At 38.3% G+C, this 17,553-nt stretch overlaps 1 protein-coding gene across 2 annotated transcripts in view; it reads left to right on the forward strand.

Annotated features, from left to right (window-relative positions):
• Nucleotides 1-2,114: 2,114 nt before the first annotated feature.
• Nucleotides 2,115-17,553, forward strand: part of HTRA3 (HtrA serine peptidase 3) — a 48,915-nt gene continuing 33,476 nt past the window's right edge. For both annotated transcript variants that reach the window (XM_074273508.1, XM_074273510.1), the window contains exon 1: nt 2,115-3,216. In XM_074273508.1, the coding sequence (XP_074129609.1) occupies nt 2,802-3,216 (415 nt within the window). In that variant the 5' untranslated portion in view covers nt 2,115-2,801. The remainder of the gene's footprint in view (nt 3,217-17,553) is intronic.

Genomic DNA, 17,553 nt, shown 5'->3' on the forward strand with positions numbered 1-17,553 from the left:
GCACAAAAATATTTTTAGCAACTCTTTGTGATGACAAAGAATTGGAAATCAAGGAAATACTGATCAATTGAGAAGGCTGAACAAATTGTTGTATATGAATGTAATGGGATACTATTGTGCAATAAGAAATGATGAATTGGAAGATTTCAGAAAAATCTGGAAAGTTAAACTAATGCAAAATGAAGTGAATAGAACCAGGAGAACATCATACATAGTAACAGCAATATTGTAACAGTGATCAACTGTGAGAGACTTAGCTTCTCTGACTGAACCAATGATTCAAGATGATTCCAAAAAGACTCATGATGAAAAATTCTATCCATATCCAGAAAAAGAATTGATAGAGTCTGAAAGCAGATTGAAGTAAATTATTTTCACTTTATTTTTTGTGTTATTTTTCCTTTTGTAAACTATTAATTACTTCTTCACATCGTGTCTAATATAAAATATGTTTTACATGATTGCATATATACAACCTATATCAAATTGTTTACTGTCTTAGGGAGGGGTGAGGAAAGGAAAAGAGGGAGAAAATTCAGAACTCAAAAAATTTTAAAATAAATGTTTAAAGTTGTTTTAACATGTAATTGGAAAAATAAAATACTATTTTAAAAAGAGTGATACTCAGAACTAAATACAATACTCCAGATGTGTCCTGTCAAGGCAGAGTTCAGAAGGATTGACTACTACTTCCCTAGGCCTGGACACTATGACTCTCTTGATGCATCCTAAGATTGAATAAGCTTTCTTGGATGATGCATCACACTACTGACTCATGGTAACCTTGCAGTCTACTTTCTTTGAAGTAACTTTTGGCTATTTAAAAAAATAATAATAATAATTCTTTACTCAGTGGAAGATTTGTCAGTGCTAAAGAAAGGAGAAAGCACTGGAATTGGAGGTAGAAGACCTTGAATTGAATCTCTACTTTCAATACAAAATAGCTAAAAATGAATTTTAAAATGTGAATGAATGTTAAAACTTATGGTATTAGAAATGGGTCACTAAGAGAAGCAGCCAGTAAGGTAAAGTGCAGGCTTTATTTGATCACTATGTCTATTCCATTCCCATTCCAATTACCAAAGCCAAATTATTAAGATTGTCTCATTTCTAAATGTACAGACTCTCAGATCTGTACATTTTAGCCTAAGGAAGCATGTATTATGACTCTTTGACCCTTTGGAATGACTCTTGGCCTTATTCTCTCTTGTTACAATCTTGTCTGTTTGAAATATTACTCTACAACTTAACCTTATTTCTTTTAAAGATACATCAAATATTTATTTTGTTCCTGGAGAAATATACAAATATGAAAACATTTCAAAGTGGTACAATGAGGCATCCCTCAAAATCCCTGCCTTCTGGAAGGTGGAGGTATAAGAGGAAGAGAAGAAGGAAAATACATTTTTAAAATTTTACTTAAGGTCCAGGAGTACTTCAGGCAAATAGGAGCCAAGATGTCCCAACAGGAACCACAGGCCCTGAAATAAACTACAATGATCATTCAATCAATTGCACAATCTCCGAGCTGAAAGAGACCTCTAGTATAATTATACCTCGATGAGAATCCTCACTAAAACAAACTTACCAGTGGTCATCTCAAGTGAGGGAGACTACTACTTCCTAAGACAAACTATTCCACTCGGAGACAAAGAAAGAAGTGGGGCTCAGAGAACTAAGGGAAGTAGAGTATAGAATGTTAAAAAAAAAAATTAGATGGGAAAGGATGGAGAGGAAGAAAAAGCAGAAAAGAGGAAGAAAATGGAAGGAGTAGAGAACTAATAAGAAAGGGGAGTAGAGGGAAAGAACATTAGGAGTTCAGAAAGGGAAAAGGGTGAAGATGATCAGGAGAGCTAGACTGAAGAGAAAGAGAGCTATAGAAAGGCAAAGGAGGTGCGAGAGGAGGGAGGGGAGAGTGGAAGGTAAAGAAGAGGAGGAGGAGGATTGTGGTTAGGAGAGAGAAAAGGAAGAGGGAGATTAGGGGCTGGCACGCGGGGAGAGGTGCTGAGATGTGGCTCTTTGAGGAGGTGGGGTCTGGGCGGAGGCTGGGCGCGCAGCTGGTCCCAGACGCCTCCTCCTAAAACAGCTGCAGCTGCCTCTAAGGCACAGCCCACATACATACCTCTTTGCGCTCCAGCTCAGGCTCGCGCAACCCTGCCTCCTCCCGCGGCAAGACTACGGCTCCCCATAATCCCTGGCTGCCGCGTCAAAGCTCAGCAGCCAGACTTGGGGAGTCCTCTCCACCCCACTCCCCCCCTTTTCTTCCCCGGGGTGTGTGTTGAGGGGGTGGAGCATTGGATGCCTGGCTGGGCTTTAAAATCCGGCTCCGCGCTCCCCTGCCAGCAGAGCAAGGGTAGAAGCCGCTGCCTTCACCCAGCGAGAGCCTAAGGGACCCTGGGCGCATTTTGCATGTGCCAGGAACATCTCTCCAGCCCGCCCGGGTCTCCCGCGAATTGAGCTTTTGCTAGAGCCCAGCTCCGTGTGTCAGGGCTCTGCCTCCTCCCACCGACCCCTGCCCAGCCCGCCAGGGGCTAGTGCTCCCCGCGTTCTGACCCCTGCGGAGAGGGATACGCAAGCCGGCTGGCTCAGGGGCTGCCACCTCTAGCTGGAGCTAAACTGGCTTTGCAGTAAATCCCATCAGCCGTCCGCCGGCCGGCCCGCGCTCCTTTGGCGCCCCTGGTCTGCGCGACTGGCGTGTCTGCCTTTGTTTCTCAGCCGTCCCACAGGGCTTCTGCAGGGGTCGTTTCAATTAGTTGCAGCTGAGGCAGTTAAGCCCCGAGATTAAGCGGAGAGGGGTCGCCATGCTTCACAGCACCTTCCTGCTGTGTACCCTGGGGCTGCTGGCGCTGCTGCGCCCCGGCCGGGCAGAGCCCCTGGCGTGCCCCCCGCGCTGCGACGTCTCCAAGTGCCCCACTCCCAGCTGCCCCGGAGGCTACGTGCCCGACCGCTGTAACTGCTGCCTGGTGTGCGCCGCGGCCGAGGGCGATGCGTGCGGCAGAAAGGACGACCCCCCCTGTGGAGACAGCCTGGAGTGTGGCCACCCGGCGGGCAAGCGCTTCGCCAAGGGAGTCTGCCAGTGCAAGCTGACCTACCAGGTGTGCGGCAGCGACGGGCGAACCTACGACAACGTGTGCCGGCTGAAGGCTGCCAGCCGCAAAGCCCTTCAGCAGGGGCTGCCCGCGGTCATTCAGATCCAGAAGGGTGCCTGTGAATCGGGTAAGAGGGGCGCGGGCCCACTGTGCCCAGCTGGGGGCCAAGTGGACAAGCACAAAGATCGAGTCTGAAAGAGCTGGCACGAGGACTGGCAGAGCTTTCGGGGACTTTAGAAGCCCAAAGTGTAAAAAGTGTTAACTCCCCTCCCCCCCCCAAAAAAAAAGTTCCCAAAGAATTTCAGCTCCGGGCATTTTCTTTGGCTCTTTCCCAAGCCTAGAATACCCTCCTATTCTCTGCCTACTGCTGGCTTTAAAAAAAAAAAAAAAAAAAAAAAAAAAAAAAAAATCCCAGTTAAAATCCCATCTCCCACAGGAAATTTCCCCACCTCTCAATTCTAGTGCTCTTTCTCTCTCTAATTATTTCCCACCTATCCTGTGGAATACTTCTATGTATAAATTTCTTTGCTTCTTTCTTCGGTTAGATTATGAGTTCCTTGAGAACAGGGGCTGCTTATTTTTGGTATCCCCAACCCCTTCAGCGCAGTGCCTGGCGTTTGTTAGTGATGTAATAAATGTTTCTTGCTTGCTTAATTGACAGAAACTTAGAATTTTTAAGTGTCAGATTTGGGGAAAATCCTAGGATGGAATTTAGAATTTAGAAAACAGAATAATAGAGTGGAAGGGACCTTGTAATCTAGAACCAAAAATGTCTGATTTGGGAAGAATTTTAAGGCTTAGAATATCGGAGCTAAAGTCAAAGAATCAGAAATCTCAGATTTGGAAAGAGTATCTAGTCCAAGCCATTATTCAACCTTAACCCCCTTTTAAGACATCCCGGGAGAAGTAATCATTTAATCATTGCTTGAAGGTTTCTAATAAGGGGGACACCTACCTACTCCCTCCCCAGATTGCCCATTCAATTTTGGATAGCTCTAAAAGGGATTTCAAAACTAGTCTTAGAACTTGGACCCATAAGATAATAGAACTAGAAGAGAAGTTAGAGATAATTGTTTTAAAGGTAAGGAAACTGGCTCAGAGAGGGAAAATTATCCCAACAACACATTTCTTCTCCTAGCAATCCAACCTGTTCTTTAAGGTCCAGAGAATTAGCAGAAATGCGAAGATTGGAACAATGTCATCTGGTTCCTTGTCCAGGGATATTTGCAAAGCTGCTTCTCTCAGTGAACAGATGTGTTTTGATTGGGAAGCTGACTACAAAAGGGAATGGACCAGAGAGGGTTGCTGCAAAAATGGGAAGAAAGCCAAATCAGTGATAGCTGTCCTGGGCCTTCCAACTGCAGAGTCCAATAGTTTAGGAAATAGTTAACAAAAACCTATAGGATTGTAGGATTACCGAATTATAGATGGAAGGGATCTCAGAAATTCTCTCGGGATGACATCTCATTTTACAGATGAGGAAACTGAGCCTCAGACAAATTAAGTTATTAGCCCAAGGTTACACAGTACAGCATGATTAAAATAAATAAAAAAGACTTGAGTTATAATCTTAGCTCTGCAATTAGTTTGTCATGTGACCTAGAATAAGTTATATCCCACCTTTGAAATACTAGTCTTACCTGTAAAATGAAATGATTATATTTAATAATTTCCAGGTCCAAGATTCACTTCTCTTTCTTTTCCTCTCATTCAAAACTTTCTCTAATCTGAATTCCATTCTCTTAAAGTTTTGTATCTCTCCCAGTGTTGGTAAAGCAAGTTTTAATTCCTTCTGATGTGTTAAGGAGTAAATTCATTATCCTTTCTAGATAGCCCATTAGCATGTCTGCCATTTACAAGATATACATTGCAAATTCCTTTATTTTTCTAGAATCATGAATCTTGCATAATCTACTTTGAGTTTTTTTGGGAAGCACCTATCATGTGCTAGAGAAAAATGAAATTATTATTATAACTTTACCACAAAAGCCAAGAGTGGTATGTATAATGCATAGAGTACTGATAGGACCTGTATTCAAATTTCAACTCTATTATTGGGTGACCCTATGCAAGTCACTTAATTTCTCAGTGTTCTAGACAATTCTTTAATACTTTTCAGTTATGTATCCTGATTAGCACTGGTGAAGAAAGCACAGGGAGTTCCCTACATAGTGAAATCATAGGTCTGACTGTCCTCCCTTCCCTTTTGAAGGAGGATACATTTTAGGGACCAAAAGATCTCAGCATTCTTCAATCATAGAGCATATTTAAGTTCTTGCCCTTCCAGGTTTTTTGTTTGTTTTATGAAGCAATTGAGGTTAAGTGAAGTTGCCCAGGATTACACAGCTAGTGAGTGACTAAGGCCAGATTTGAACTTAGGGCTGGTGCTCTATCCACTGCACTATCTAGCTGTCCTCCTTCCAACTTTTACAATTGTTTAATTGAACTGGTTTTGAGCTGAATCTACCCAGGAAGTTGTATAGAACATTCATTTTGATCCCCAGTGAAGAAATACAAAATGTAGTGAAAAGAGCATCACCTAAGGAGTCAGAGAAAATGTGAGTTTTAGTCCCAACTCTACTATTTTACTTTAGAAAAGTCATTTTAGGTCTCAGTTTTCCAACCTGAAAAATGAAGGGTACAGACTAGATAATTTCTGTTTTCTCTCTCTTTGTCTCTCTGTCTCTCTGTCTCTCTGTCTCTCTGTCTCTGTCTCTCTCTCTCTCTCTCTCTCTCTCTCTCTCTCTCTCTCTCTCTCTTTCCCCCTCTCCCCCTCTCCTCTCCTTCTCTCCACCTGTCCCTCCCTTCCTCTCCCCATGTGCATACATCTGTCTCTCTCTTCCTTCTTTATTTCTATAGCACTACATTGTCTCCCTTTATATTCACCATAAATTTTCCCACTTTTCTCTGATGCTTTATTAGATGTTTTCAATAATGACTAAAATGAATTGATGGCTCCACTTCTATATTCAATAGGAAATGACATTAAAACATCATCATATATAAAATGATCATAATACCCTTATGAGGATTGTAACAGCTCACAGTGACATCATACTTTGCAATTCAGTTTCATTCATAATCTCAGTTGTTCCTCTCCCAAACCCTGAGAATTAGATATCACAAGAAATATTTTCTCCATTTTGTAGAGGAGAAAAATATATGGCTGGATTGGTAAAAATGACTTCAAAATATTGAGGCAGGACTAATGCCATTTCTAGGACACAAAATTCTTATTGTCATATGAATTAATCAAGTGTGGAATTTGGTACCAGGTGGGTCCATCTCAAATCTTCTACTATGGAGTTTACTTACAGGAGTTATCAGAAGGATATTGACAATTCTTGAAGTCAGAATGGCAGAGTAGTAAGGATAGTGGCCTTGGAATCAGGGAAGAACTGGATTTGAATCGGTACTTAGACATTAGGCAAATCCTTTCACTTGACCTCTCTGGATCCAGTTTCTCTTCTGTAAAATGGGGTTAAAATTCCCTTCCACACAGCATTATTATGAGAATCAAGTGAGCACATGTACAAAAAACTTTGGAAAGTATTATAAAAATATGAACTACTTCAGTGTTTTTTTTAATTATCCAATCAATCAATAAACATTTATTAAGTGTTTATTTTGTGCCAGGCACTATGCTAAGTACTGAAGATATAAAAGAGGTAAAAGATAGTTCCCTGACCTCAAGGAGCTATAATCTAATGGAGTAGACCACTTGCAAGCAAATATAGACAAAGCTATTATACATTTCCTATTTATGAAATGATGAGCAGAGAGAAGACACTGGAATGAAAAGGGGGATACAGAAGGCTTCCTGTAGAAAGTAGGATTTTAGCTGGAACTTAGATCAAACCAGCGAAGTCAGTAGTCAGACTCAAAGGAAGAAAAGTATTCCAAGGAAAGCTCAAAGAATGTCCAAAGTCTTGTTCATGGAACAGCTAAGGCACCATGTCATTGGATTGAAGCTCATCAGTCCTTAGTTTCTCCATCCATTAAGTAAGCAAATTGGACTAGATGATCTCCAAATTAGATGTGATTGGCAGCAAGAATGGGAATCCTTTTTCTTACAACTCAGGAGAGTAGCTGCAAATCAGAGCATTGTGAAGAAATCCTCTGCAATTCCTATCTCTGTATGTACTCAGCATTCCATGGTTTCTAGCTCTTTCAGCCTGGGAGGTAGAGATGGGGCTACTAACCCATTAGTTACTCTGATTTCCCAAAATCACAGGATAAAGATCACGGGGAGCCTTTCTACAGACCAGTGGTTGTATGTCCCACAACTTATTAGGTGTCATCTGAAATAAATTTGCATGGTGCTCCCCTTCCTTTCAAATATAAATACTTATCTTTCCATACTACACTTTCTTTCATTCACACTACAATCTGATACCTAGGTCTACTCGCTATTTTCTGGTCTTTGTTCACAGATCACCATCAACAGCAAAAAGACACCCAAAAAAGACCACATCCAAATTCTGTAAGTTAGCTTGGTCAAGCCTAGATGATCCAGTGCTGGACTTGGAAGTAGAAGGACCTGAATTCAAATCTTACCTCAAGACATTTACTTAGCTAGGTGAAGTTGGGTAAATCAAAAAAGGATCAAGTGAAATAATATAGGTCAAATACTTTGCCAACTTTGAATAACTATTATTATTAGTTATACTTCACCATGCTGGAATACCCTTCTCCATGATCCATTCCTACCAGCTGAAATCCTACCTATATTGCAGGGATAAGCTCAAGTATCTTTTCTTCTATGAAGTCTTCTGACATTACTACCATCCCCAAACAACCCCACCCCAAGCCCTTGCTGAATGACCTTAGCATTTTGTTTATAATTCTCTTTCCCATCTTTGTGTCCTATGGGAAAGACCACCTGCTATAATTAAAGGAACAAAAGACTTTGATTTAGAATTCCTAGCTCTGACAGTATCAAGATGTGTAGCTTTTAGCACTTCTTTTTCATCCGTGTGCCTCAGTTTCCTCATCTATAAAATGAGAAGATTGGTCCAGATTACTTTTGAGGTCCTTTTAGCTCTTATGATGTTATTAACCTGGCATGGAAAAATTTCCAACTAGCCATCCTTTCATCTTAAAAATTAACTTATGACCTGCAATTGCATTCTTAGAGTCATGTGGCTGCCAGTACCAAAGAATGTAACCGAATATGATAAATGGCCTTTTCAGGTACTCAATTTATTTCTGAGGGCACTTGATTTTACTCATGGCTTGAGCTCAATTGGAAAGGATTTCTAACCAAATCCCTCATAACACTTTATAAAGTTTTCATGGAGAAATGCTCTGATATTTGCTTTAGTGGAAAACAGGCCAAAAGTTTCTGTGGATGCTGACCAGCTCAAAAAAGATAATTGATCTCTGTGTGGTGGTTGTTGTTGTTGTTGTTGTTTTTAAAGTGTCTTTTTCATCTCAAACAACATGAGCACCTGAGCTTGCCTTCTTGATATATTCTGGACATCTCAATTAAATCAAGGCCAGAACATGTGATTAATTCAAAATTATATATTCAAGGCAGCTTAAGATAAAGAATTTATCCATCCAATATTGGTATACCTATGAAGAACAGGCTTTGACAGTTTCTTTCAGCTTTAATTATTTCAATGTTAAAGGTGCCTCATTTATTAAATCCTTTTTGCAGATTTGTCTGAAGACTAGAATTTGGAATAATCATACAGATCACTTGGGTGTATGTGTATGTGTTTCTCCTCTCCCCAGGATACCATAGTTCAGATATAACATCTGGTTTTCAAGGATTTGTATTTGCTGCAGTCTCACATCTGGGTTGACAGGCATTGGGAAGCCAAGAAGCTTGGCCAAGGTAGAGTGAGCCAGAAACTCCACCAGTTAGGATGTTTAAAGACCAGAACATTTGACATCTGTAGCTGTTGCTTCCCAAACACAACCTTTTCAATACTTTTCTGGCCTCTGCCGTTTCCGAACAAAGAGAATCCCAAGACCCATATGACCGTTAGAAGGTTTACCCTCTGAGTTCCAACAAAGAGCAGAAGTTTAAAGGAATAAATAAGAAGCTGTTCCAATGAGTCAGGTGGGAGTTTATGGCAGATGAACTTATGAGTGATCCTTGGGGATCCTGCCTTTCCTTTTGGCCAAAGATACAGCACTTAAAGGGAAAAAAAGTTGGCTTCTTGTATGAAAGTAAGATGAGTGTTAGGGCTCATAGAATTTCAGAGCTGGAAGCAATCTCCAAAACCATCTAATTCAACCTTCTCATTTACAAATGAGCTGAGACCGAAGGAAGAAAAATGTTTTGCCCAACAAAATACAAGTAGTAACTTTGAAGGGACCTCATAAACCTTCCAGTCTATTCTCTTCCCCCCAACTTTATACATAGATCTTCTCTACAATATTCATTGATATCTCTAGAGGATTGAGCAACATTTGTTGTTCAGTTATTTTAGTCACATCTGACTCTTTGTGACTCCATTTGGGGTTTTCTTGGAAAAGTTACTAAAGTGAATTACCATTTCCAGCTCCAGCTCATTTTATAGATGAGGAAATTGAGGCACATGAGGTTAAGTGACAAGGTAAGTGACTTGCCTCGAGTCACACAACTAGATTTGAACTCAGTTCTTCCTGACTCCAGGCCTTGTTGAGCCCATTCATCACCTGGCCCCACTGATCCTGTTTTATTCTTTAGGCTCTGAGAGCAAAAGGCTAATCAAATCATCAAAATACTGAAAGGTTCTAGAATTGTTTGGTAGCTTTGATTTTTCTCCAAAGGGCCAAGGGCCAATCACTCTGTCTTTCATTGGCAAATAGGTTCATCTTGCTAACATATTTTTAGATTCTAATTCTTAGCAAGTATATTCATTCACTTGTCTCTTCTGACTTTGTCACCTGCAGAATAGGTAAGGCATGCCATTTGTGCCATTGAGAAAAATATTGAAGAGAACAGGACCAAGGACAGAGGTTTAAAGTACTTTATGTAAACATTCTACCCCTTCTCCCTTTCCATCTCTCTAAGCTGATTTGCCTCACAGAAATCAGATTATTAAATAATATCAGTGAGCAAATAGCTCTAGACCTGGAAGGCATCTTAGAGTTGATCTGGATTAATCCTACCCCCATCTCCTTTTACAGATGAGGAAATCATGTCCTAGAGAGATCTGCCCAAGGTCATAACATATTTTAAGTAGCATAATCGGGATTTAAACTGAGGAGCTTGGACTTCTAATCCAGCATTTTCCCCTACTCTGTCTTGTACAGGTTGCTAACTACAAAGCATGATCTCATAAAAAGTAAACTTCTAATGTAAAATTTCCCTTTTCAAAAAGAAACTATTGCCATCTTTCTTAAGAAATTGGTGAGCATAGAAGCTAAAGGTATACTATAAAAATATTATAACATTTCAAGTATCTGAAGCCTACTTTAACTGAAACTAGGACTGGAAAGGTATTATATTTTTAAAAACCTTTTTGGAACCCAGAAATAATATACTCTATTTTACAATGCAGGGTATTGAACTAACTTGGAAATCTATTATCATCACATTGTTTCTGTGATACAATGCCTGCTCAATCCCTACTAGTCCTTAAAAGTTTACAAAGCATTTTGTTCATAAAGACTACATAAAATAGTGAACATTTTATTATCCTACCTTTAAAGGCTCAAAGAGATGGCAAGACTTCCTAGGAATATTACATGGCTAACCAGCAGAATGGATCAGAACTGAATCCACATCCTCAGATTTCAAAGCCAAAATTATTTTCCTTAAATCATGTGTATGCTCGCATACGATTTATATTCTAGTTGGGGACAATCTAAATGTGCAGATAACCTGAAAGCCCATAAGAATAAGAGAAGTATTATGGAAGCAGGCTTTTCCAAAAGTAGATAGATACCTGTAGATAGAGATTAAAAATAGATAGGTAGATCAAAATATAGATATTCACAAAATTTCCCATTATCTTGTAGTATGGGCCTGACCTTGGGTTACTTAACAGTCATACCAATGGAGTTTGATCAGTTAGCCTTACCAAGTTAGAAAGGCTTTTTCTACAATGGGATAAATTATTTTATTTTTTGTTGGCAATTGCAGTTAAGTGACTTATTCAAGATCACACAACTAGTAAATGTTTTCATGCAAATTTGAATTCAGGTACTCCTGAATCCAAGGTCAATGCTCTATCCATTGTGCCACCTAGCTGCCCCATTTTTTTTTTTTTTGTTCTTTTTAAAAATAATCTTTTGTTGACTCACTAAGCAACTTAGCCAAGTTCAAAGAAGCTCTTTTCCAGGTTTGCTGCAAAATGATGATCTTTTTTTTTTTTTTTTTTCCTGAGGCTGGGGTTAAGTGACTTGCCCAAGGTCACACAGCTAGGAAGTGTTAAGGGTCTGAGACCAGATTTGAACTCGGGTCCTCCTGAAGTCAGGGCTGGTGCTCTATCTGCTGCGCCATCTAGCTGCCCCCAAAATGATGATTTAAAAAAATTTTCCAATGACAAATATACACATATATGTACATAGCTTTATATAGTGTTTATATACATTAATTATATAAATATGTTATGTATATTCATGATGTGTTTATGTATTTAGATGTGTTATAATAAATAAATGACCAATTTTACATGTAAAGAAACTCAGACACGGAGAATTTAAATGAATGGTAAAATCTGAGCTAGAGTCAGTCTTAGAAGTCAGCCAGGCCATAGGATGGTATGCATTCCTGCCATACTTTCTGCCGTACCCTGGTAAAAGAAAATTTGTCTTAGTGATTCAAAGCATTCAGAGGGTCACATGATCTGGATGTTTAACAAACAAAGTTTTTAATTTGCAAAATTGCTTCACTTTACAACCAAACAACTAATCATGGCAAAAAATGTGAAGTTTTATTGATGCATGATATATTCTTATATAGGATTCTTTTGCAGACAGATTCATGAATTTATAGACTTGTGAGGAACAATATTCTCCATCTTTATGAGGATTATTACTGAGGACCCAGAAAAGGTGACTTATCCAAAGAAACGCAGTAGCAGAATCAGGATTATTGTAGGGATTTCCTTTGGCCTGACCTAGTGTTCTTTGTAGTATCATTTTCTCATGCTGTACTCATTTAGAGAGCCCCCTGAGAAATCTTTAACTCCCATAATTGTCCTGGAAAAATCCAGAGCAGTATGTTCGTAATTCCTTTGCTAAGGATGCTGAACTATACCTACTGGAGGACTTCCCTGGGGTTGAGAAGTAGAATGGGGAAAGAGTATGGGAAGGACTGTGAAACCACATCATCTGAAGACAATTTAAGGGAAATGGGCTCTTGTTTCTTTTCACTTTAGCTTAAAGTAGACAAGTTTTAGGGGAAACATGATAGCTGCCTTGAAGCCTAGGGACAGTTAGACCTATTCTACTTGGACCCAGGGATGAAAGTTGGAGGGAAAGAGATTGGCCATCACTCTTTAAAGAAATTTCTAATATCTCCTGCTGACATTTACATAGCACTTAATGCCTTATTTTGTCTACACTTTGACATTTAAAACAATCCTATGTTGTGGCAATAATCATATCAATAATAATAATAACTAGCATTTAAGGTTTACTAAGCACATTACAAATATCATCCTATTTGATCCTCACAACAATCCTGGGAGGTAGGTACTATTATATCTCCATTTTACAGCTGGAGTAACTGAGGTGCACAGAGGTAAAATGATTTGTCCAACTAAAAGTATCCGAGGTCAGATTTGAGACCCGAATGCAGGTCCAGCACTCTATCCATTGTACCTTTTAGATGCCTTTAAGTACTCTTAGTAGTACAATCCTTATGGTCATACATCTACTAGGTGTCAGAGATGGCATTCAAAGCAGTCTTTTCCTGACACAAAATTAAATATTCCATTGAATATAATATATTGACTCTCTTGCAACAAGCAGACTCAAAGATGGTTTGCTGTCACTCAAAGTCCTCAACTGGAAACTGAATAACTTATCAGGGAAGTTATAGAGGGGGTTCATTTTTCAGGTAAGGCAGTGAACTAAATAGTCTCTAAGGTTCACATATATACTGATCTAAACATCAGAAAGAAAACAAGTTATTATATGAGACAATGTTCGTAAAGCACTGGTTATGGTGCCTAGAACATAATAAGTGCTTAATGAATGCTTCCCCCCTCCCCTTTTACCTGCTTCAAAGTGAATGACTTTTAAAAAGTTATGATATTAACTTTGGAGCCTTCTGAGTCTCAAGACTACCATTCAATGAGAAAATATCCAGATGTGATCTTGCCTTCCATTTCCCTCTACACAAAGAATTTCAGATGAATAATGATGGAATGAAGACAAGCTGAGCCAAGATTTTTTTTTATTAGGACTCAAGTCAGACAATAATCTGCTTTGATGAGACAACTTCTGTCTGTCTGACCTACGACCTGCTTAACACAATTCCACAGTGGGAATGCTCTGTTCCTATGTTGGTTCATGTATGGGACTTATTCAGCTAGTGCTTGAATGGATGAGCCAAAAAGTTATTTATTTTTTCTGATCAGGCTCTGAGATTAGTTTGGCATTCATCAAGAAAATTTGGTATTCAATTAAAGTGAGATGCAGAAGTTTTCAGAGAAGTTGCCAAGCAATAGATTTAGAGAGAAACAAAAGGATTGAATTTTCTTCCCACTCTTTCTTTCCTTTAAAATGTGAAAGAACTGGAGGAAAAGTCCTGGACTCATATTTACCTGGGGTCTGATCCCAACTTTATTGATCAGTTTGTTTATCTTGAAAAAAGTCACCTTTTCTTTCTGGACCTCCGTTTTCTCATTTAGGAAATAAAAGGCCTAGAGCCCCAATATCTCTTCTAGCTTTGACATTCTGTGACTCACAAGTATATAAGAGACTCATTCTTGAAATGTGACATTAGACACCAGATACATCACTGCTATGGCTGGTTGACTTTTTGATCTAAAGTGACAGAGAAAAATTTTACAAATTAAAAATGTTGGTTATTTGATATCTTCCTTGACTATTTCCCTAAACTTGAACTTTTTGAATGGCATGATATTTAAAGTAGATAATCATCTGTCAAGGATGTTACAGAAGAAACTTATGCTTCATGCAAGGATTAGATTTATTGACCTGCAATGTCCCTTCCAACTCCAAGAGTCTATGCTTCATTTCTTGGTGTCTGGGTTTTCTCAGGAATTATCCTTCCCCTGTCTTCCTCACAAGGTGTATGAAGATCAAATGAAGTGACTTAGGAAAAGTGCTTTGGAAACTATATATACCTATACACACATTATATTTATACATATGTCTATAATATATACATATATTTACATATTAATAAACCACACATATAGCATGTGTTTATACAGTATATGTATTATGTACTATGTTTGTATATTATCTATGTATAAGCATGCATGTGCACATCCATAAGAGGCATGACCATACATGTGACACACATGTATGTATAATATATGTTATATACATGCATATGTACTGTGTAATATGTACACATAACCTTGTGTGAGAGTGTGCATGTATGATATACACATATTATATAATATATACTGTATAAACGTGCATACTTTATGTATGCTTATATATACACATGTATGTGTATATATTTACATATATATATATATAAGAGAGACAGAGAAAAATAGACAGAGAGACAGAGGGAGAGAGATAAATAAAATATACATTCATAGATACAGTAATTGAGTCTGACTATTTTTGATAGAAAGTGCATAATTCTGAAATGCCATAGAATAGAAGTATAATATATGTCAGAGAGATGTCAATGTGGCCTAATAGAAAAAGCACTGAATATAGTCTGAAAAGATAGGTTCAGATTCTGAATATGATTCTTATCAGCTTTCATCAATGTTTATCACAATATTTTTTTAATATTATTAGAATAATTTTGTTTACCAAACCTTATTGCCTCTGAGTTTTCTTATATTTTCAACAAGGGTTGAGGGATTAGACTAAAAGATCTCAAAGCCCCTTCATATCTTGAAATCTCCTGACCCTGATAGGGTCATGCATGGAAATGTGACCAGAAGTCAAGGACTAGACTGTCCAAGAGCTTAGATTTCTTGAGCCTAGTAAGATTTGCCCTCTTCTCAGAAGAAAACATAAATAAATTTTCATCAACATTTTTAATGTTGGATCACTTCTACTGACTCAGCGTTTGGAATACAAATGATACAATGCCCGGTTTATCTGTGCTATAGAGAATGGAAATCATTCTACTTTTATGCTTAGGTTACTCTGGCATTTTAGAGTATGATAAGATTTTGAGATGACCTAAAATTAATGAGACTAGTTGCTTCCAAGATTTTTGATCTCCAAAAATTGCCATAGCCTCAATTCAGTATGAAAAGAAAAACAATTTTTTGGAGTTTATTATGAATATACATATATAGAAAAATAAAATTAAAGATATCCATTTTCATCAAGAAATGAGTATAAAACAATCTTAAATCATAAAGTTACTAAATGTTTATTAACATAACTTTTTCATTAATAATACTATATACTTTGGAAATTTCTCAATAGGATAACAAAGTAATTTACCAAATTTTTTCATACCCAGGTTAAGAGATTTTGATCAATGTTAAGGACTTCATTTTACAGATGGGGAAATTGAGGTAAAGAGAGAGAGAGAGAAATTTTTCCAAGGGATAGTAAAGTAAAATGAATCCAAGGGCTTGGAATCCAAAGTCACAGCCCTTTTTTACAATATGATTGCAGCCTCCTGGTTAGAATAAGTGGAAAATTCTATGTCTGTACAATAAACTCAAAAAAACGAGAAGCCTTCTGTCCTTTTTCTTCTCTTCTCTTCTCTTCTCTTCTCTTCTCTTCTCTTCTCTTCTCTTCTCTTCTCTTCTCTTCTCTTCTCTTCTCTTCTCTTCTCTTCTCTTCTCTTCTCTTCTCTTCTCTTCCCTTTTCTTCTCTTCCCTTTTCTTTTCTTTTCTTTTCTTTTCTTTTCTTTTCTTTTCTTTTCTTTTCTTTTCTTTTCTTTTCTTTTTTTTTTTTAGAAAAGATAGTAAATCATAATCTAGGACAGTTTGCCCTGGTGTATTTGAGTTCTGTGGAATTTTCAGCTGTGATTGCAGTTTTCAGTTAACTTCGACCTCCTATTCCATCCCCTACTCCAGTGACACAGTGACTAAATTTCAGCAGACCCAGTGGACTTGGTGAAACCTTATAGAAACCATTATACAGAAGCCACTGAGATTATTCTTGGCCCTGAGTGATGCTATTCAGTGAGGGAAGGTGCTGGGTTGGGGTGGGGGATGTTTTAAAAGAAAAAGAGGCATTAAGAAGCCTGTTTCATGATATAATTTTAAAACCACTGGAGGGTAATTCTCAGAGTTTCAAAGAACCCATTTTAGAACATGAATTAGGAATTTTGAGACAGTGGGATAGTGGCTGATGTTGTGGTTTCTCTCTCAGAGGGGTCTCTCTGGGGGCATCACTTAACTTCTGGATAGCACTCAACTTCTCTGTCTATTGAGAAGTTACTCATAGATACTTTAGAGATCAAAAACAGAAAAAAAATCTTAAAAGAAGAAATTAAAGACAGAATAGTTGTTTAGCATTTATAAAATACATTAAATCACTATAAATCATTATTTCTTTTGATGCTCACAATGAAAGCTTGAAAGGAAGATGATATTATTGTCCCCATTTTATAGATGATTAAGTAGAGGCAGACTGAGATTTAAGTGACTTGTTCAAGGTCACACAACTAATAAGTGACTGAGTAAAGATTTGAATTCAGGTCTTCTTGATTGCAGTTCTACTTTACTTCTTCCAAGAAATCAAAGCTTTCATTTTCTGAACTGCCCTAGAAAAGGAAAAGGGTCCTATATAAAGTTATTCAGGTGGTCAGAAGGTTCTGTGATTCCAAATCTAGGGTTCTCTGCATCACACCACACTGCCTCCTAAACTCCTACTGATTTCAGAAACATCATGGTGACTGCCAAAGAAAATATTTTCCTTCTTCTGGTCAGGAAATTCTGAATCTCTTTATTCCATTTGAAGGTATAGAAGTCTCCTTTCCTTCCAAATGAATGCAAATTCAGTCTCTCCCCATCCCTCCCACCCAAAAAGCAGCCATACAGGAATGTTTTAAGCTATGGGAAAAGCCACAAATTCCTAACCGGCACAGCCTCCTGCTTCTCTCCAGTCCTACTAAATTTTGTTAACCTTCTCTTTCACAGAAGTATACAATAGAGATCCCTATGGGGTTTTCTTTATTGTTCCAGGGGACCAATGTTTTTTGGGGGATTTATGGATTACTTTTTGTGGACAGAGAAAATTCCATCTAAGTTGAGGGTTGACTTCAGAATGCTGGCTTGAAGACAGGAGCAACCCAGCGTGGGAATTATTTTCATTTTTGTTTTTAAATGTAGATCTTTTCAAACTGGTGTAGCATATAGAGGAAGCCTGGTTTGGGGGAATGTAAATTTCT

The sequence above is a fragment of the Sminthopsis crassicaudata genome, chromosome 6 (assembly GCF_048593235.1).
Source record: "Sminthopsis crassicaudata isolate SCR6 chromosome 6, ASM4859323v1, whole genome shotgun sequence".
NCBI lineage: Eukaryota > Metazoa > Chordata > Mammalia > Dasyuromorphia > Dasyuridae > Sminthopsis > Sminthopsis crassicaudata.